At 37.2% G+C, this 22,107-nt stretch overlaps 1 protein-coding gene across 2 annotated transcripts; it reads right to left on the bottom strand.

Annotated features, from left to right (window-relative positions):
- Window positions 1-1,427: 1,427 nt before the first annotated feature.
- Window positions 1,428-18,713, bottom strand: TMEM106B (transmembrane protein 106B). Of its 2 annotated transcripts, none has more exons than XM_030308031.3 (6): window positions 18,510-18,713; window positions 15,267-15,488; window positions 11,940-12,003; window positions 5,253-5,412; window positions 1,785-1,925; window positions 1,428-1,534 (listed from the first exon to the last, which is right to left on the bottom strand). In XM_030308031.3, exons 2-6 carry the CDS (start codon window positions 15,484-15,486, stop codon window positions 1,484-1,486), a joined length of 636 nt encoding a protein of 211 aa, XP_030163891.1. In that variant the 5' UTR covers window positions 15,487-15,488; window positions 18,510-18,713; the 3' UTR covers window positions 1,428-1,483. The 2 variants fall into 2 exon arrangements, with proteins under 2 accessions (XP_030163891.1, XP_030163892.1); XM_030308032.2 differs by lacking the exon at window positions 18,510-18,713 and adding an exon at window positions 15,931-16,372.
- Between the last annotated feature and the right edge of the window lie 3,394 nt (window positions 18,714-22,107).

The following is a 22,107-nucleotide window of genomic DNA, read 5'->3' as shown; positions in this document are numbered from 1 at the left end:
GCAACCTCTCTGACCTTGGCCAGAGCAACTTCCTACTAGACATGTATGTCTTTGGAAGCAAGGGCAACAAAAGCAAAAATGAACTATTGGGACCTCATCAAGATAAAAGGCTTCTGCACGGCAAAAGAAACAATCCACAAAACTAAAAGGCAGCCTACAGAATGGGAGAGGATATATGCAAATGACGTATCAGATAAAGGATTAATATCCAAAATCTATAAAGAATTTATCAAACTCAACACCCAAAAAATAAATAATCCACTGAGGAAATGGGCAAAAGACATGAATAGACACTTTTCCAAAAAAGCATACAGATGGCTAAGAGACACATGAAAAAATGCTCAACATCACTCATCATCAGGGAAATACAAATCAAAACCACCATGAGATATCACGTCACACCTGTCAGATTAGCTAAATGAACAACTCCAGAAACAACAGATGTTGGTGAGGATGTGGAGAAAGGGGAATACTTCTGCACCACTGGTGGGAATGCAAACTGGTGCAGCCACTCTGAAAAACAGTACAGAGGTTCCTCCAAAAATTAAAAATAGATACCCTACGACTCAGTAATTGGCACTACTCAGTATTTATCCAAAGGATACAAAAATGCTGATTCAAAGAGACACATGCACCACAATGTTTAGAGCAGTGCTATCAACAATAGCCAAATTATGGAAAGAGCCCAAATGTCCATCAATTGATAAATGGATGAAGAAGATATGTGTGTGTGTGTGTGTGCACGTTGGGGGGGTGTGGTGTGTGTGCATACATCTGTACACACACGTACACACGCACACACATATATATAATGTACACACACACACACATACATACAATGGAATATTACTCAGTGATCAAGAAAGAATGAAATCTTGCCATATATTATGCTAAATGAAATAAGTCAGAGAAAGACAAACATGATTTCACTCATATGTGGATTATAAGAAACAGATGAAGATAGGGGAAGGGAAGGAAAAATAAGATAACAGAGAAGGAAGCAAACCATAACAGACTCTTAAATAAAGAAAACAAACTGAGGGTTGCTGGAGGGGAGGTCAGTGGGAGGGATGGGCTAAACAGGTGATAGGCATTAAGGAAGGCACCTGTTGGAATAAGCAGTGGGTGTTATAAGTAAGTGGTCAATCGCTGGATTCTACCCCTGAAACCAATATTACACTATATGTTAACTAACTTGAGTTTAAATAAAAAATAAATAATTTTTAAAAAGGTGACAAGGTGTATTTGACCTTAATTATGAAAAATAAGAAAAAAATGAATATTAAGGATATAGACACATACTACACATAAATATTATGCATGTTGACGAGAGAGAAGACAATAGAGATGATCAGAGGCCAGAAGTATTCCAAATGTGATTTCCTGACTGCTAAGATTGTGGGAAATTAAAAAGATATCTATACACTCTATTCTTGATATTTTATAATTTAATGAGAGAACATTATTCAAATATCAAAACTTACTACATATAACTCATTTCTTCTGCTATGATAGTAGGTACCGTATAATCGATCTGAAAGACAAAAAGTGAAAATAAGCCAACTAGAAAGAGAAGCAAAGCATCAAAGATTTCAGACATGTTTCACAATTTCAAAGAGTTAGAAATCTCTCCTTTTGCATGGCTGAGTCTAAGACTTTCTCTTATACGTGCAAAGAACACATGTCAAGTTTGTGAGGAAATCCTCCCCCTCCCTCAGATTAATATGATATAGAAAGTCAAAAGTCATTGAACTCTTCCAAAGTATTTTATGATGGAAACTTACTTGTTTCATATCCAGTGGGCCAATATTGGTTATGTTGTTTAAGCGAGCCTTTCCAATAACAGTTTTTGAAAACTGAACTTGTGCAGTGATATTTTCAACTTCAACAGAATAATAGTTATTGTTTGTTATATTTAGTGTGTTCTGTAAAAGAAAAGGCAAAAAATGTATAATCATAACAAATATGTATCCAAAATCAATTTAAAAAAATGACTTCAGAGGTGCCTGGGTGGCTTAGTCCATTAAGCATCCAACTTCAGCTCAGGTCACCATCTCAGTTTGTGGGTTTGGGCCCCACATCAGGCTCTCTGAGGACAGCTCAAAGCCTGGGGCTTGCTTCGGATTCTGTGTCTCCCTCTCTCTCTGCCCCTCCCCCACTCATGCTCTGTGTCTCTCTCTCAAAAATAAACATAAAAAAAATGACTTCAGCTGTGGCCACACTTATTAGGGGGAAGAAAAATATTGCCAAAAATATCAAAGGATATTAAATAAGCTAATTATTTGGTTTTATGATGAATACTATGTACATAATATGCCGACAATAAGCACACAATTAAAAATTAACGGGTCTACGGGGCGCCTGGGTGGTTCAGTCAGTTAAGCATCTGACTTTGGCTTAGGTCATGATCTCACGGTTCCTGAGTTCAAGCCCCGCATCAAGCTCTGTACTGACAGCTTGAAGCCTGGAGCCTGCTTCAGATTCTGTGTCTCCCTCTCTCTCTCCTTCTCCCCTGCTTGTGCTCTCTCTCTCAAAAATAAATAAATGTGAAAAAAAATTAAAAAATAAACAACAGGCCCAGAAAATGTACATTACAGGAATATAGAAAATGAATGTTAGAAAATGTATTTATGGCCTTAGAAAAATTCTATAAAAATAATTTTTAAATTTCATCTGAATTTCTACTAAATGTTAATATATAAATATCTTCACAGACTATATTAGTAATGTATTTCCTATTCTATCAGGTACAAAAATGACCATTTAACATGTTAAACAGTACTTCATATAAACTTTTTTGTCTAAAAGAAATTGGTATTTTAACTTATACATGAGTAGAGATTTCTACTGGGTCACTTTGGAGAAGAAATGGGATAGATTCAAGTCTATTTGTTGGAAAGAAATTGAGCTACATCATTTCTGTACTTAACAGCAGGGGCAATTTCCACAATTCTAATTCACAGTTATGTCAAATTATTTTAGAAAATGAGCAGTGGGAAAAAAAAAATGTTAAATCAAGAAATAACAGATAACAAAACATCTAAAACAGTCATCACAAATGAAAATCAATAGTAACTAAATGATGAATGTTAAATATTCATAAGGCACATTGTAATGGTTACCATTTATATACAAAGAGCCTTCACAAACTGAAAAGAAAACGACAAAATCTTTAGAGGTAACAAACAAACAAAAAAAGTAAAGCATATGAATAAACAAATCAAAACAGTACAAATATAATTGGCCAAGAAACACTTAAAAACCCTCAAATTCATTTAGAGGTAGGAATAAGCTAGTAAACTTAATATTCATTAAACTAGTAAAGCTTGTAGAAAGCAACAAATTCTATTCTTGGTAGGGATTTGAGCACAAGGGTCAATTTTTACATTACTGGGAAACGTGAAGCATTGCAGCCATTCTGGTAAGTAATCTAGCAATATCCATTAAAATAAAAATACATATATCCTTTGACCTAGCAATCCTACTTTTGAGCATTTATTCCAAAGAAATAAAAACATCATGATGTGAATGAGAATAGTGGCAAAAACAAAAAGAAAAGAAAGTGAATGACCATCCACAAAAATGATTAGTATTAAATTATTGCATGGAATATTACACAGCCCATTAAAAAGAATGTAGTAAGTCTAAGCCAGAAATTCAGGAGAGATTTCTACAAGGTATTAACAAGTGAGAAAACCAACATGCGTAAAATATGTACAAAATATTCTTTTGAAAATAAATATTACTTTAAGAAAAGCCTACAGTGTGAGCTTATAAATTAATATAAATATGGAGAAAGATGAAAAGGTGCAATAAGGGATAAGTGGAAAGAAGAATCTTAGTAAAAAAGGATTAAAAAAAGAATGTACTAGTGACCAGCAATTACATGATCACATTTATGTATTAATTTAAATCATAGTTATAAACGTAGAGTTTTTTTTTTTAATTTCCTAATATAGTAGAAATAATCTTTACCTAAATATACAAACGTTTTTATCTACTTGGCTCTTAATACCCATGTCAACTTAATTTCTAGACACTGCAGGAAAGAGATTGTGAACTTGAGGTCAATGGACCTTCTGATACAGGCCAAAGAATGGGATTCAGAAGAATCTTGGAATCCTTTGTACATGCAAAATAATGTTGGTATAGGTCTTTTTCTGAAGTGCCACAGCTTTCATGAGAATATTAAAAGGATCAATCATATATTGAAGGCTAGAAAGATAACAAAGATAAACATTAAGACAGACAAAAAAAAAAAGGACAAAAAGTTTAGTACTAACAGACATATTGTTACTGACAGCAGTGAGAATCCACTTAATTTGTAAGTCAAGAGAGCACAAGCATAAGCTTTCAAATAATGATTTTTTTTTTTAATTTTTTTTTTTCAACGTTTATTCATTTTTGGGACAGAGAGAGACAGAGCATGAACGGGCGAGGGGCAGAGAGAGAGGGAGACACAGAATTGGAAACAGGCTCCAGGCTCTGAGCCATCAGCCCAGAGCCCGACGCGGGGCTCGAACTCGTGGACCGCGAGATCGTGACCTGGCTGAAGTCGGACGCCTAACCGACTGCGCCACCCAGGCGCCCCACAAATAATGATTTTTAAAAAAAATTTTTTTTTTAATGTTTGTTTATTTTTTGAGAGAGAGAGAGACAGAGTGTGAGCAGTGGAGAGGCAGAGAGAGCGAGAGATACACACAGAATCGGAAGCAGGCTCCCAGCTCTGAGCTGTCAGCACAGACAGCAGTGTTTTCCTGGACAGTAAAACACTATGGATATTTCCCCATATACTAATTTATAAGAGAAATCAAACAGGCACTTGTACCTTATCTTTAGACACAATACAGGAATAGTCTGTTAAAACGGTAAAAATTGTATTTCACCATATATAAGGAAAAGAAAATGTTACCTTTATAACATTTATAGAATCAACCTACTTTTAACACTTTGCAAGAAGCTATTCAAAGGCTGAAAAGTAAACGGACTATAAATATTCTTTTGTCAACAACAGTTTAGTTTATTTACCATTTTAAAGGCAACTTCAAATGCTAAATGATTATGTATACACAATCACCAGTACTTACTATTTGCCATTTTCGGCACAACCAGAAATGATAGAAAAGATCAACAGCAGATATACAGAAAGCAAACTGACCAGTGTCACATTTAATATTCTCTCAGAGGGACAAAAGTGTACTTAATATAATAAAGGAATGTAATCAAATATTTTAATGTAATTTTGTACTTACCGTGATATTTAAATATACTGTACGCTTTTGAACATCATAACTAACGTATGCTGATTTTACGCCAATGTATTTCACGTCAATAGAGCGAGGGAAAAGGAAAAACACAGCCAATCCAGAAAGGAGCAGACAGACAAACACAGAAGCCATCACATACAGCTTTCTGAAAACAAAAATGAGAGTATGAAAATACATGTGCATCAAAAATTACATAATGTAACATTTAGAGAAGATATTTTCAACTTGAATTTTTCCCCTATTATACCAGCAGGAAAAGATGTATAATTTTACCATTTTTTTATATTATAAAAGTAATTAGTAGTGTTGGGTCTGGTCTATAAAGTGTTAAAATGTTCTCCTTAAAAGATGTATGTACCTTTTTGGAGACTGGGATTTCAGGATTACTGAAGGCAGAATATTAACTACAGTCATTCCTAAACCAGGCTGCAACTAGAATTAATTAAGCTGGAGAACTTTATAAAAACATGGATTTCAAGAGTCCCTTCTCTCCCTTCTGAATTTAGCAGAGCAGAATTTTCACGTGAGTTTTGCACGTGATTCCCAAAGTGACTGCTCATCAGAACCACCTGTGAAGCCCTTAAAAGCATAATGACATAACCACAAGCCTCATGAATCTCACTAAGTCTCACTAAGACTTTTTGAGTCTCCTCATCCCAAAGTATTTATGTACTCAGTTTTTAAAATATTGTTTACATTAATCAACTCTGTTTTGATGATGCTATTAAGCTGTTTCTTGAAAATCAAGAAAGGGGATAATAATATGCAGATATAAGACAAGGAAAGAAAAAAAAAACAACTTTCCATGCCTTTCCTAGTCTTCTAACTCTCCTTGACAGGTATCTCTTCCATCTCCCGCTCTTTATTTCCAATCTCCAGAGATAAAAATTGCCTCTATCTTCAATTTTATCCTCAAAATAGGGTTTCAAAGTAAAATTATCCTGGTTTCTCCAATAAACAGCTCTCAGCTCAAAGCCCACAGCACCTTTTATTTTTTTTTAAAAACTAGGTCTTTTATATTAATCTTTTCTTTATGTCCTAGTCATTAAATACTCATTTTATCCTTTCTTCTACTTTCTCTTCCCCACCAATTCCCAAATGCCTTAATAGACGTAATCTTTGCCTGCCCCACAACTGCTATTTCAAATGACTCTTGCACATGTTTTATGTTTCTGAGTATTTTGTCTAAGAAAAGAGAACAAAATGGTTTAAAAAAAAAAAAACAACAAAGATTCGCTAAGTCACTACCACTAGGCCCACACTACTGTTTTGAGCAAACAAAGACGTTCCCACTCACTCACTCTAGATTTCCTCGAAACCTGAGTAGGGTGATGATCACTACTAGATTACCTACTGAATAGTTTAGCACACATTTATAGTACCTACTCTACACCAAACCCCTAAAAAAGGTATAAAAAAAGAGTTCAGAAATCACGACTAAAAAAAATCTGAACTTTGTTGAATTTTCTTCTATTTTAGTGTTGTTATTTTTAATTAGTGCTAGGTGAGCCCGCCGTAATCTATTTAGGATTTAGGGCCTATAAATCAGCTCCAGGTGTTAATATATGATCAATGTCCTAAATTACTCTGCACCCCAGGTTTACAGCCATGAATCTGATGGGATAAACATTCCACATAGTATTTCCTACCAAATTGAAAAACTGGCTAGTACACTGATGAAGACTATAGATGTCTATTATAAAATTCACCAGTCATCATTTTTCTTATGGCTCTAGGGACAGTAATGAATCCTAGGAGGTATAGAACTGATAAAGCTATAAAGATCATGTGGCTTATTTGGACTCAAGTTACATTTCTACTTTTGCCATTTGCTACTTGCAACACTTTCGGCAATTTACTTTTTTTCTCCACTCTAAAATGTGTAGATTTGTTTTCAGGATTAAATGATACAGCTAAAATACGCAGACAAAAGCAATAAATAAATATAATTTCCTAACTACCTCATCACAACTCCCCCAACTTAAAGAACCACAGTTGTTCGTAAAATATTATAGTTGCACTAAAAAATGAGTCATTGTTTTTTCATTGCACATCTGAAACTCCTAAAAATTCTTAAGGGGCTTCCTACGGTTTTCAGATTTCTTAGCTTACTAATGGTGTGGACCTTGCTATTTTCTCAAGCTTCATCTCTACCACTTTCCAACAGCAGCATTTACTTTAGGCAAAAAACCGGATTCCAGCCTGTTACTCTCATCTATGCACATACCGTTCCTTCCGTTGAAACGGTCTACCTCAACTTTTTCTACTTTTCTAAGATTCAGCTAATGCTTCATCTTCTTTGGAGCCTTCCCTAATTCCATAAAATAATTTAGATTCTACCATACTCTGCTCTCATAGTACTCTGGAAATACCTCTAACAGGTAAGACAAAGGTACTGTAATCACAAGCTTACATGTCTATCTCCTCGATAAATTCATAATTCCCTTATACCAAAGATACTTTTGAACAATTTGTATCCCAGGCCTTAGAACAGTGACTGATTTCACAGGTACTCAATAGGTGTCTAGGTTGCCGTCCAATAGTACTTTTCTCTTCATATTTCATTCTGAATACTTACTATTGCTATGTATTTAAATTCACTACTTTTTCCTGAAGTGTCTAATTTGCTGTTAACTCTTCCCATGTAGTTTTCATCTTATTCAGATATTGTAGTTTTCATTTCTAAACATTCTATTTGGATCTTTTTAAAATATCTTCCATGTCTATTCTTAAGCCCCATCTCTTGAAACTACAGAATATAGTTAAAGTAAGTATTTCACTGTCCTTGTCAAATGCTTTCTTCTACGCCATTTATTGGTCTGTTTCTATAAATGGTCTTTCTCATTATGGGCTATATTTTTCATCTTCTTTTCACGCTTGGTAATTTTTAATTGGATGACAGACTCATATATTTTACCATGTTGAATGCAGGATAGTTTGGAATTCCTACATATATTCTTGAGCTCTGTATTGGGATATAGTTGAGTTTCTTGAAAAGAATTTAAACCTTTTGACGTTTGCTTTTAGGTCTTGTTAAGCATGAGTACTGCAGCTTTTAATCTAGGGCTAATTCTTTCTGTTACTGTGGAAATAACCTTCTGAGTACTCCACCCGATTCCCTCTGAATTATGAGATTTTCCACACTTGGTGGAAACTATCCCTGGTCCTATATAAGCGTTAGGGACTGCTCCCTCTGTGTTGTTTTGTATGGTTCTTCCTTCAGCCTCAGGGGCTTTCTTCACACATAAACACTGATCAGTACTCAGCTAGACACTCACAGAGTACCCAGTGGTAACTCTCTATCCTCTGGTACTTTGCCCTACTAACTGTGGTCTTGGCCTCCGAGATTCCCAGGACCATCTATCTCCTCAGTTTAGGGGTACTGCTAAGCTCTGCCTGCACTCTTTCCATTGTACTGTGATCTGATATCTTTTCCTAGACAGTAAAGTGGTACAATCATAGGGTTTACGTCATTAGCTTTCCCTTTCTCAGATATCACTGGCCTGTACTGGCTGATGTCCACTGTCTAAAAATATTGTTTCATTTATCTGTCCAGTTTTTTAGTTGTTTCAGACATAAGAATAAACCTAGTCCCTATGATTCCATCTTTGGTTGGAAATGAAAAAAACAAATTTATTTGATTTTGTACTTGTATCACTTTGTTTTTAGGCTAAGAATCTTATTCCCTAATGACATTAGTACATAATTACTTATCTGCTTTACATAAAGAAGTTTCAAAATTACACTAACATTACTCCTAACAATGCAGCTACTGAGTACAGTTTAAGCTTTTGTTGGTAGTTATCTTTGTCATTTAGAACACATCTTCCTAGACACTGACAGTCAAAGTGCAATGTTTTCAAGTCACTTAAAGTGATTCTTTCATCTGCAGTCATGCCAACAACCGGATATACAGTTAGAATCATTTGTTTCAGTTTGTTTCAATTTTTAGCATTTTTTAAATTTTACTTCCAATTTCCAAACTTTTAAATTCTATTTTAAAAAAATGTACATGGTTGTAAAGTTCAAACAATATAAATATATACACATACACACAGAGATCTCACGTGCTTACCTGTTCCCTCTTCCAAGTTCCCTCCCAAATTCTGAGAGTAATCAATTGTATTAGTCTTAGGTTTATCATTCCATTGTTTCTCTTTCCTTCTCTGTATGCATGTGTGTGTTTTCAGATAAAACCGTACTCTAGATATGAACTGTAGTGAAATACAGAGTTCTTCCTTTTCCATGTTATCATTGTATAGATGTAGCGTGACTTATTCTACCCGAATCCTATTATTGGACATTTCTATTACTTCTAGTCCTTTGCTATTATAAAACACTGGCACAGTGGATAAAAACCATACTTTATTTGACAATTATCCTCAGGAAAACATTTTCAAAGTAGAATTCCTGAGCGAAAGGGTAAATGTGTTATGTAATTTTGCTAGATAACATCAAATTCCCTTTCACCAAGGTATGGATGTGCTCATTTCACACAGTGTTGCCAACAAAATACACTGTCAAAATTTGGAGCCTGGCTGATCTGATAGATAAAAAATGGTATTTCAATGTTTTAATCTGTATTTCTCTTATGATCAAGACTGAACATCTTTTCACATGTTTAAAGGACATCTGCATTTCTTTCTTGTGGATGAGCTGTTCATATCTTACTTTTTGTTTGGTGGTGGCCTTTTCCTCTCAAATTGTGAAATTACTTATAGTGTAAGGATATTGGCCATATGTTTGTGGTAACGTGCAGACATCGCTTCCCAGTTTGCCATTTATATTCTGGCTTCAACTAAGGTTTTGTTTTCAACCTGTAAAAGTTAACCTATACTTTGTCAAATTAATTAATCTTTTCTTTCCTCACTGGATTTTGAATCATACTTAGAGAGTTTTTTTTCATCCTAAGATTATAAAGGAATTAAGCCTAATTTCTTGAATATGCATAACCATCTACAAAATTTATAATAAAGGGTCACATTGACTTTTTAAAATTTTTGGTTCATCTTCTTTCCAATGATACATATTTAAATATGCTGCTCTACTGATTACTTGTTTGGAGCACTGTGGTCAAGAAGCATGTCAATCTGATTTTCTGTCCCTTATAAATTGATCCTTTTGCCTGGGATTTTTCAAAGGGTTTTTCTGTTTTGTTTTGTTTTTTTACCATCAAAGTCCAGTACTTTCACTAGGATGGGTAGCACACAATTTAAAATCATGGCGTGTCTTTTCAGTATGTAGGTTCATGTCTTGTTTTACCTCAGGGAAGTGTTCTCGAATTGAGTATTTAGTATTTGTTCAGTTTGATTCCTTTGGTTTTTCTACAGGGGCTTCAATTACATGTTTGTTCAATCTTCTTTCCTTGTGTTCTATACCATTTTACCTTAAATACTTTTCATTAATGTGTCTGTGTTTTCATTTACTCCTTTGTACGTTCTATATCCTTTGCCATACTTTCCATGGTATCTGTTTGCACTATGTTCTTTCAGTCTTGTCTTCATATCTGAAATTATTTTTTTCTAATTCTTTCAGGGGTTCATAGTCTTATTTCACATCCTCATATTGTTTAGTCATCTCATTTCTGAGCTTTTCAATTTCTGACTCATGCTCTTCTGTCATAGCTTCTATAGGTTTCTTAAGTTACAGTTTTCATCTGTTTTTCTGATATGTTTCCATGATCTGTTAACATTTTATTTCAGTTCACTTTCTTCTTTCTTTTTAACTGACTTTGTGTGACACTTCACTGCAATATTTTTTGTTGCTTGTGTTTAAATGAGATGTTTTTGTACATTTCACAGAAGCTTTCCATTTTCGTGAAGATGGGCCAGGTGGCTTTCCTGAACTCCATCCTCTGTTGTAATAAAGTTGTTGTTTTTTTTTAAGATGGCCTGTATGTATGTCCACTTCTATGGTTCTGAGATTCTCTCTCTAGTTTTTGAAACTTTCCTCCTTTTCCCCTATTCTTTCCCTGTACAAAATGGATCTAATCCCCAATAGGCTTTTCCTTAGGATATGTCTGTCCTTTTGCAAGAGTTTTTGGTGAGTTTTCCTAAGGTCTTTGAGGGCTCAAGGTGGTCTAGTTCCTTCTGATCTTCTCAAATCCCCTTAGTGAATCTCTGTGGCCTCTGTGTACCTTTTCTGCCCTCTCTCCAAGGTACGGGAAGTGGAGGCCTCCCAGGTTATTTTTTGACAGGTTACTCCCATAAGTATTTGCTGGAAGTGGGATCCTCTTCTTTTTGGGTACTAAGTATCAGAGCATTTGCTTGGTATATCAGGGCTCTTAGGACCTTCTGCAATTCTTTTTGTTTCTCTTCACAAATTCCCCACATATGCTAACACTTTCTGATCCTTGCTCTGTCTTCATTCTAGGGTGAGTAGGAGAACCTTAACACTCATTTTTGATGAAAATGTTTGTGTTTCCTACTGCTATTCTAGGTTTGTCTGTTTTAGTAAATAGATTTTTGAGGAAATTCAGATGCTATGCTGCTTTGAAGACCTTACCCCAACCAGGAATCCTTTTTTTTTTTTTTTAAATAATACAAAGCATCTGATGGCATAATTTAACAACCTGATGACATTTTTCATTTTAATAGTGTTAAACTAGAGTAATTACATATAATTCAAAAAGCAAAGAATACAAAAAAAAATTGCTATTTTCTTATCACTTACGTCCTTCTTGGCCTTAATCTCTGATCACTATATGGAATCAATGCCACAAGCTGGTTTTCTTGCCCTAAAAGTAAAAGTACATTTAGAAATTTATTAACACTATTAATTAAAATATAGATTTCTATCTAAGTGTGGTTTAGAAAGATCAGACTACAACCCAGCTCTCATCTCATTACTTTAGTAAACTGCTCTCAAATCTTCAAAAATTATCAAGTAGACATTGAGTTCTAAAAGAGGTAATTTATCTTTCAGAGCTTGATGTCTAGACAAAATAATACAAAGAATGAGAAAGAATAATCTTTTTACTGAAAAAAATCTAAAAAGTCCCAGCTTTCAGAAGATCTGAATTCACCAAGACTTCCTTCAACTGTGTATTTTCCACTTAGATTCTGATTTGGGTATCTGGATAAGGGCAGAAGAAATAGCGCTACCTTGCTGTCCTGAAATCACTATAACTACAGAGGTTCCTACACTATATTCTTGAAAATCAAAAGTGACACACAGAAAGTCTCATGCTTCAAGAGCTTATACAAAATGAGCCTTCCACAACTCATTTAGGCCACACATTGTCTGCATTATGTGACTCCAAAATCCATCCTTTATTTCCTGGGTTGGGCTATATCCAGATTTAACAGATAAGTAGATCTTTAATACGCCAATTTTTCCAATCTCATCAGAACTAGGCTGTTTGTAATAACTCTTAAAGCACTAGAGTCACATTCTCTTTTGTTTTTTAATGATTATTTATTTTTGAGAGACAGAAAAAGACAGAGTGTGTGCAGGGGAGGGGCAGAGAGAGACGGAGACACAGAATCCGAAGCAGGCTCCAGGCTCTGAGCTGTCAGCACAGAGCCCGACGCAGGGCTTGAACTCAGGAGCCATGAGATCACGACCTGAGCCGAAGTCGGACGCTTAACTAGCTGAGCCACCCAGGCGCCCCATAGTCAAATTCTCTTTTAAAGCTTCCTGCAATGCTTCCATTATTCCTCCCTGCCCCTTCCACAACTCTCTCCTCATTTACACTACCTCCCCACACCACATTTAAATATATATTACATACACATGTCTTTTTCTGTGTGTACACATATCCCGTCTTGTTTGGTGGTGTTCATTTGGCTAAACTACAATCCTGCTTAAAAGTAACCTTTTAGCTCCTACGGTGATATCCATACAGCTAAATATTAACAGAGAAAAACATACAACTATGCTCACTGGCTTCATTTAGATCACTAATCTCAAGTGGCCTTTAATGTCAGTCATCATACATTAACCAGGTCACACTCTTAATCTGACTCTCCAAAACCACAATTTCACACTTCAACTTTGTCTTCAGATCTCCAATAGCTCCTTCCCTATCCTCACTCTTAGCTCATCATGTGACAAAACAGAACTTCCACAAGCTCCCATCACCATGTCTATGCACCTACCTGTCTCTGTGTCCATACACTCTACATTCTCTCCTATTACAAAGAGTAAACTACAGGTGCTCCTCTGTAAGAGCAGCCCCCTGCTCTTGTGTGCTACATCTAATAATTCTCCCATCTCCTGCACTATCACCTTTTTTCCTCTATGTATCATTCTCATCAGCATACAAATTATTCACTCCATCTTTTAAAAACTCCCTTTCCTGACTCAGAGCCCCCCCTCCAGCTACCGTCTCTATTCTTTGCTTATATATATAGTAAAACTCCTCAAAAATACTACTTTCTTACTACATAACTTCACTCCTCCTACGCACTATTGATCCCACGCTATACGTGCTATATGCAACCTGCCACAGCTGCCCTTTTAAAGGTATCCAGTGGTCTCTATCCACATCACCAAATCCAATGGTCAGTTCTCACTCCTTACATTACCCGATCTATCAGTAGCATCTAACAGTTGTACACTCTCTCCTCCTTGGTACACTTTCCACATTTATTTCCAGGACACCACAGATACAACGGAATTTCCTCCTTCTACTCTAGGTGCTTTTTCATTGTCTTTGCTAAATCTTCCTCCTGTCACTGAGTTTGAAATGTTGAAATGTCCCAAGGTTCAGCATTAGGGTCTCTTTTTTTTCCATTCACACTGATAAGCTTGATGCTGTCATCCAACTCAGCTTTAAGTACCACCTGTATTATGATGACTCCAGCCAAGGCCTTGCATTTGAATTCCAGACAATTACAACTAAGTCCCTACTAAATAGGTCCACTTAGATGTCAAATATGCATCTCCACACTTACATCTCTAAAACAGAACTCCTGATCTCTCCCTGGATATACACACTCAAACCTTCTTTTCTCTGTTTTAATTAACGGCTACTCCATTCTTCCAGCTATTCAGACAAAAATACCTTCAGAGTCATCCTTGACTTTCTACTATCCACAATCCACTTCCAGGCTGCCAAAAAAGCCAAGTGGTTATACCTCAAAATCATAACCGGATTGCCAGAATGGTCCTTTTTTTTTTTTTTTTTTTTTTTTTCTGTCTTAGCCTAAGGCACTAATCCCTTCACCTACAAAAATCCTTTTATTCTGTATCAGGTACTTATCCCTGCAATGATAAAGCCATCACATTGAAAGGCCAACTCATAGATAAACTTCCCCAACCTAATGCATTGCTTAGAAACTCTGGTATACCTTATGTGGACACTGCCCTTCCCTCATGGTTTCTCCAGGGTTACCTATCAACTTCAACCAGGCAGAAAATGAGGATGGCACAAAGAATTTTCATGATTTCTACTGTCGCCACTTCTACTAAAGTTTGTGTAGGCTACAAACAACACATGAAGATTACTCCCTTCTGAATTTCCCTATGATATGCCACCAACTGATCCCCCCCACCCCCCCGTATGACCCATCTTCATTTACCAACCGTTTTCATGTAGTTCCTCTTAAAAATAACTAATTAGGGCATGACTGGCTTGCTATTATTCTTTACATCGTGAACTAAAAATATTAGGTCACCAAATTACTTAAATTGTTCCTAGTGCCCAACGTGACTATGACCAAATAGGACTAAAAATTTTCAGTCAAAAGACACTGCATATCTAGTATCACAAGGGGGAAAGAAAACAATACTAGACGTAGAGGGGTGGTTTTCATTACTGCTTTGTAAACCTGAATGTGTTTATGGGTTTTTTTTTTTAAATGTTTATGTTTGTCTCTTTGTGTCCGTTTAACTGAAGATAACTGATACACAGTTTTAACTTTAATCCTACAAGTTTTTAAGACACAAAGGGCTATGCTTTGATCTATGGGTTTGCTATCATTACAAATTCATTACAAATCCAGTGCAAATGCCTGGAATAACTCTTTAATGGAAAAATAACACAGTAACACATACCCCTAGGAATTCTTCCTGTTCCTTGACAAGTGGGACAAGTGACACTATCTCTTCCTGTAAATTCCACATACGGAAACTGAGAGACATCTCCACCTCTTCCATCTTCATTATGGACTTCATTATTAACCAGTCCATTCCTCATATTTTCAGTTGATGTGACTCCATCATAAGCATCTTCTTTATTTGAATGCAAAGGCAAATGAGAAAAAGACTTTCCCATGTCTAAAGAAAAAGAAATATCTTACGATAAAATCAGGGTAAAAGTACGTACACTCAAGAACATTATGGGATTTTTATACCAATATAATTAACATAGAGCAAACTTCAAGGGAATATTCAAACTACTTTTTGGATTAGAATTATATTTAATCAGGGTAACAGTTGAAACAAGGGAGCCAAGAGTCCAAAGTGTTTTTTTCTAACAAATTATTATAAAATGGTATCATATGAGACTCATGATGAGAATGGGCTCTCAAACATTAAAAGTGCACATAAGTTTGCACTTTTTAAGGTTCTCTGAAAAGAAAGCGGTCTTCACTAGAATACAACAAAAACATATCGTACCTTTAAACCAATTAGCACGAAAGGCTAAAGTTGCTTTAGGCAGATTATGACTGTTATTATATTGGATCACCAGGTAAGTTTGAAAGAAGACTTTAACTACCTCTTGTTCCTCCTCAGTCTGTACTTTCTAGGTGCTTAAATTCTTCTTTCCAGCTTATCTCTTCTCAGGCAAAAGACCCTGAGGGCCAAGCATCCTGTGATGGTAAGCAAAACACGCCCTTCAAGCAATGAGGGCTTTCCAGACCCCAAGACAATTATGATCTGAATTTACTGGCTACCTGCACGTACCCATCCACCTTTGTCCCACATTTTCCTTATATAAACTCAGAAGTATTTTTAGCACTGTGGAGACAATCTTTGTGACATTAGTCACGGTCTTCCCATGCTGACCTCACTGAAATAAATTCTTCTCTTGTTTCGCTACCACTTGTCTCTCTGCCTTTGGATATTGTTAGTGGTGAGTGGTCGAACCTCATCAATTTGGGACCCTCGGAACCAGGTGCTCTTGTACTGCTAAACCGTGGTTCCAAGTCAAAAGCAGTACTTTCCTGGAGCGCCTGGGTGGCTCAGTCGGTTAAGCATCTGACTTCGGCTCAGGTCAAGATCTCATGGTCCTTGAGTTCGAGCCCCAAGTTGGGCTCTGTGCTGTCAGTTCAGAGCCTGGAGCCTGCATGGGATTCTGTGTCTCCCTCGCTCTCTGCCCCTCCCCCACTCACGCTCTGTCTCTCAAATAATGAATAAATGTTTAAAAAAAATTTTTTTTTAATTTTTTAAAAGGTAGAAGTAGTACTTTTCAGCCTTTTAAAATTCATGCGCTTTTTGATAAGTAAAATCCACAATCCTTCTCATTCTCACATTTCTAGCTTGAAACTTTTAAAGTTTCAACAAAAACAACTCAAAACCAAATCCCGCAGATTTGTCTTTCATTCAACAGTTGACAGAGTTGAAATTTCAAAATTACGTTGAAACTAATATCCCAAGATATTTAACAGAATTCACCAATACAAAGCAACATTTAGAACAATGAATTTCAAAACTTTAGGGTAACAGTATCAAAAATAACATGGGTAAAATTTAAATTTACATTTAACATAAACTTAAAACCAAGTAAGAATAAGTGGTAGTACCTACATATATACCATACCTATACAAAATCACCTCCGCAGGTACGTAATGCAAGAGTACTGCAGTTGAGTCATACAATTTTCAGGATGAAATGAACTTAAAAGTCATATAATCCAATCTGCTGACATTCTCAGGGAAAATTAATAAAAAGGGAAAGCAGAATTACAAATAACGTTTCTGCTCTTTCCAAATTTGACCATTTATCTTTTATCAGTTCCTAAAAATGTATTATTATAGACATTCATACAAAGAGATAAGCATGTCTTTTAGAAATTCTTATTGATTTGAGTAAGGAAAACTGACACTCAGTAATTCAAGTTATAGTATAATATGGAGAAAAGTTTACTTTTTAATACTGGCATGGCACCCACATCCTGGGATCATTCAAACATAGTATATACAGCAGGATAAAAAATATTCACAACCAGATCAATTTAAAATTGTAGAAAGATGAAGGTGCTTATTTTCACTATTTTACTATTTTAAAAAATCTATGTACACATTATCCATGTAAACTGAAAAACATAAATGATCTATAACGTCCACAAATGCATCATCTTCTCTTGGCTTGTCTCAGTGACATTAAACCCAGGCCAAACCAATTTGCCAGTCACAGGTGGTTCAGGGGTGAATTAACATCACTATCTCCACACACTGACCTTGGGACCTGTCTGGAATATCAGTTGAGCAGGGATCAGGGGCCTCAGCAGTGTGGCCACCGAGCCATCCTTTCTGGGATCTTAGCACAACAGGAGTGTTAAGATGTATCCCAAAGAATCCTTTGGGGGAAGGGGGTGGGCGGACAGGGAGGCACAGAGGGCAAGATCAAGTGGCTCTCAGTCTGGACCTGTTTTCTTTCTGTATCTAACAGTTGTCTTGATGAGTCTGCCTCTGACAAGTGTTTATTTCAGCAACGCTAACTGACAAGCATCAGACTTAGGCACTAGGTATCCCCGCCCTCCCTACTGGATATTCCTCACATCAAACAGTATTTAGCCACTTTTATTCCTAAAAACCCATTGGTTTATGAAGAGGTGCTACACCCCCCTTTCTTTTCCCTATATGCAATGTTTTCATCGCAATCTCTTACTGAAAACCCAACATGGATCTAAGACTTAGCAGAGAGAGGAGGGGAAAAAGTACAGCATTCCATCCAATCTAAATGGGTCGTTTTCTTCTATGATAACGAAAGCCGGCACCTTTTGTAAGCTGCATAAACAAAACACAGCACACAGCCTACTCTGGAAAGGTTAAAGATAAGATCAAGGCAACCGTGCAAAAAAAAACTAAAGAAGAGCAAAAGCAGGGGGCACCTGGCCGCACAAGGTGTGGGAACCTGGAATCAACCCTAGGCAGGAGACTGGGTCCGGATAGGTGGTGACAAAACACCGCCATTATCCAACCCTGAGCGCCCCCTGGGTCGCTGGGCTGGGCTGGCTCCCCTGCGGCCTCCCCTGTTCTACCTCTTTCCCCCCGCTTGACTCTTCCCAGGACGCCTCCGCTGGGCTCTACTCCGAAAAAGGGACCGAGGGCCTGCGCGTTCAGATTACTCACCGGCACGCAGAGCGCTGCGCAGTCCCGAGCTGCTCCGGCGCGCACTGGCCAGGGAATAGGGTCACGGGGTCTGCAGTCCGGATCGCTGGGGCTGGGACTACAGGCCTACAAGCGGCCGCCGCGGATTCGGAGCGGGGGAGGGGCAGCAGAACGACGGCTTTGGCTGAGGCCTGGCGCTTCTGCAACCTGCGTCCGCGCCTGCGCAGCGCTCTCTCCTAGGAGGTGTGTGACCCAGCAGTGCGCACGACGCATGCGTCTTTCCTCCGCCCTGCTAAAGTCCGGAAGGGCAACTGCTATGATTGTGCACCCTCCAGGTTATGTTACCTTGGTCTCTCTCAAGTCTTGAAGGTAAAAATTGGCCGCTCCCGCCCTGGAAAATTTAAAAATAATAGTACTTCCTTTTTCTTTCTTTTTTTCCTGTCAGGCCTTTTCCTTTTGCAAAGGGGGAAAAAAAACATACACTATCTACTTCAAACCCTCAGCTAAGAAGCTTTCTATCCACGCCTTGCGAGTCGTCCGTGATTGACACTCGGCGACGCTGGGAGTAGGATAAACTGGTTGGTAGACATGCGTCTGACAGCCGAAAAATCACATCATTTAAAATTTAGAAACTAACCCAGTAGAAGGAAACCAAGCTTGGCAGGAGCCCTAGTTTTGTTTGTTTTGGTTTTGCTTGTGTTTTGCACATGGTTCACCGCCCTCCACTCCCCCTCCTGCCCCCTCCCCCTTAAGTACGTGGTTACAGCAGGATAAGATCCCAGCCCAAGTCCCTGTGCTTCAACTTATCGCTGTGGCTTGGGGCTACTGTCCCCAACGTCTCAAAGGCTAGGTTATCTCCTTTGGAAGATGAGAATAACAATACAATTGCAGACTAGACTCGCTGCCTTCAGAGAATTTAACGTTTAATGAATGTTACCTATTGTTACAATCACGGTCACAGCATACAGAGTAACCAAGAAAGGAAGTGACTGTTTTATTTCTCTTCTGACGGGATCAGTGTGTTTAACTGGTGGAATACTAAGATGTAAAAATAAGAAATATAAGTCAAAATAATATGCAATTTAAGATTTAAAGTTATTACATACACATGTGAGCCAATAAGCCTTCTCAGCCAATGTTGGGGAAAATGTAGTTTCATAACTTTCTGACAGGCATTTTAGCAATACATATCAAGAGAATTAAACATTTGGGGACACCTGTCTGGCTCAGTCGGAGGAGCCTGTTGACTCTTTAGCTCCAGGTGGTGAGGTGGTGAGTTCCAGCACCTTGCTGGGTGTAGGGATTACTAAAAAAAAAAAAAAAAAAAAAAAAAAAAGACTTTTTTAAAGAGTATTAAAACTTAATTTTCACATTCTTTCGCCCAGCAAGCCCACCCTTTGGAATTTATCCTAAAGCTAATGAGAACTCTCAAAAGATTTCTGTACAAACTGTGTTCATTTAACTTAAATGCCCAATAATGGGGCATTGATTAAATCATTCAGCCTCTCTTGTTTAGCCAAATCTTTCTGAAAGGTGGAGGAAGGGGGAGGGGCTGGCATCTTCCACTAACATTGTTTGACTTTTCAAAGTAAGTAGCTTGACTACACAAATCAGAATCTTGGAGACCCCCTCTTCTAGTGGCAAACAGAGATACACAACAGTATTTTGTATACATTTTCAAAGGGTTCACAGATTTTCATAAAGTCCGTCCATTAAGACCACTGGAAAAACCCTGGTTGTAAAATGACAAAGTATTAATGTGGCAAGAAAATGGGTTATAAAACCCATTTAGATAAAAATGGTTGTATGTAGACCTAAATCAGTACAATAACGGTGTTACATTTTCTCGTTCACAAAAGTTGTTTTAGGAAATTATAATTATGAATTAGAGATAGAGGATTCAATCATGGTATATTAATACTAGGTGACCCACATTTCAGAAAACTGAACAGATTCATCCTCTTTTCACAACTTTTTAAAAATTTCCTCAATTAACAAAGTATCATCATTATTTAAATTGGGTTTAACATTTGAAGGAATGAGTTTTAATTTTTATTTATGAAATGGGACACCCATGATTCTGGCTACAGGGGTTCTTCAGAGTTCTTCAGTGGCACCTAAGGTGATGAATTGTGGAAAGATGTCCAAATATATTCAGTGTTTTATGGGTCTTCATTTTAAAAAATACAAATGCCTTAACCATATAAGTAATCCTTTAATATAATGCAATAAATTTGAGGTAAGAATGAATAAAAAAATCAAATTAAAAATTTAAAGTGTAAGTCTTAAGGGAGCTTCTATAGTAAGAGAACTTATTATTTCCACATCTAGTATCCTTTGACTCAAAATGTTTTAAAAGATCTAGTTAGAGGGGTGCCTCAGTGGTTCACTTGGTTGAGCATCTGACTCTTGATTTTGCCTCAGGTCAAGATCCCAAGTTCGTAGGATCGAGCCCCAGGTGGGGCTCTGCACTGAGCCTGGAGCTTGACTAGTATTGGGCTCGACTAGTATTGTCTCTCTCTTCTTGCTCCCTTACCACTTTGCATGTGTGTTCTCTCTCTCTCTCTCTCTCAAATAAAAATAATTAAAAACCGAGTTAGAGCCCATAAATAAATTTATATTTTTTCATTACATATGAAATCTGAAATAGGAACTGGAAGTAGGTGAGAAACTGAAAATTGAGTAGCGATTCTGCATACGTAATTACTCAGTGTAACTCTCTAGTTCTCCAGTCTTCCTGAATCACCCTTTCTAGCAATATGCAAATGAAATAACCTGAACCTTCTGTAAGTAGAAAGAGGTAGGGGTCCTCAGAAAAGGAAGTCATTTTTAGGCCCCCAGCTATTTTCCATGATCTTACTGGCTCTCCTTGCCCTAACATACTTGCGGAACTCCCTAGAAGGTGTCAGAATTACAAATAAAAGCAGAAACCTCAGTAGTTAATGATTTTAAGGAAATCTTAATGATTTAAGGAAATTTTAAGGAAATGCAAAAACTAAAATCTCTAAGAGGCCAGGACAGAGCCTAACTATAACAGAGACAATAAATTAGTGATAAAACTCCCAGTGCCATTTTAAAAGTGAGCCAGGCCCAGCATGCCTTACCTGAGACCAGGAGCTCCAGACATCATCTAGATTATAACTGCTCTGCGAGCATGCCCATAGCTCCTTCTCCTTGTCCGACAGTTACCTCGCTTCATTATGTTAAAGTCTCCACCCATGGAGGAGTACAGGCTTTATTTAGCCTAAGATGCGTGTATCGGCATGTTTTCTAAGTGTGCCTGTGCATTGTTATACCCACCTTTACTTGTGATGTCAAAGCTCCCATTTCTGAATAGTCATCCTAACCCTAAATAAAAGAAACCCACTTAATGCCACTCAGGGAATCATGGCTTTGGAAGTTAGTCACAATGATCTACCGTAGTTGCTGTAAACAAAGTTTCCTTTGTGTGACAGCTTCACCTGGTGTTGTCTCCACCTGTGAGGCACCAAAGAAAGGACTCTAGTTACTTACATTACACTTCCTCAATGGAGTGCATTCCCCAGTTTTTCTAAATATTTCTGAGAAGAAGGGCTTACAGCTCTGCTGATAATTTACTGTCATTATTCGATGTGCTTAG

The sequence above is a fragment of the Lynx canadensis genome, chromosome A2, assembly GCF_007474595.2.
Source record: "Lynx canadensis isolate LIC74 chromosome A2, mLynCan4.pri.v2, whole genome shotgun sequence".
NCBI lineage: Eukaryota > Metazoa > Chordata > Mammalia > Carnivora > Felidae > Lynx > Lynx canadensis.
The sequence above is the reverse complement of the archived record's forward strand: the minus strand, read 5'-3'. Positions and strand labels throughout refer to the sequence as shown.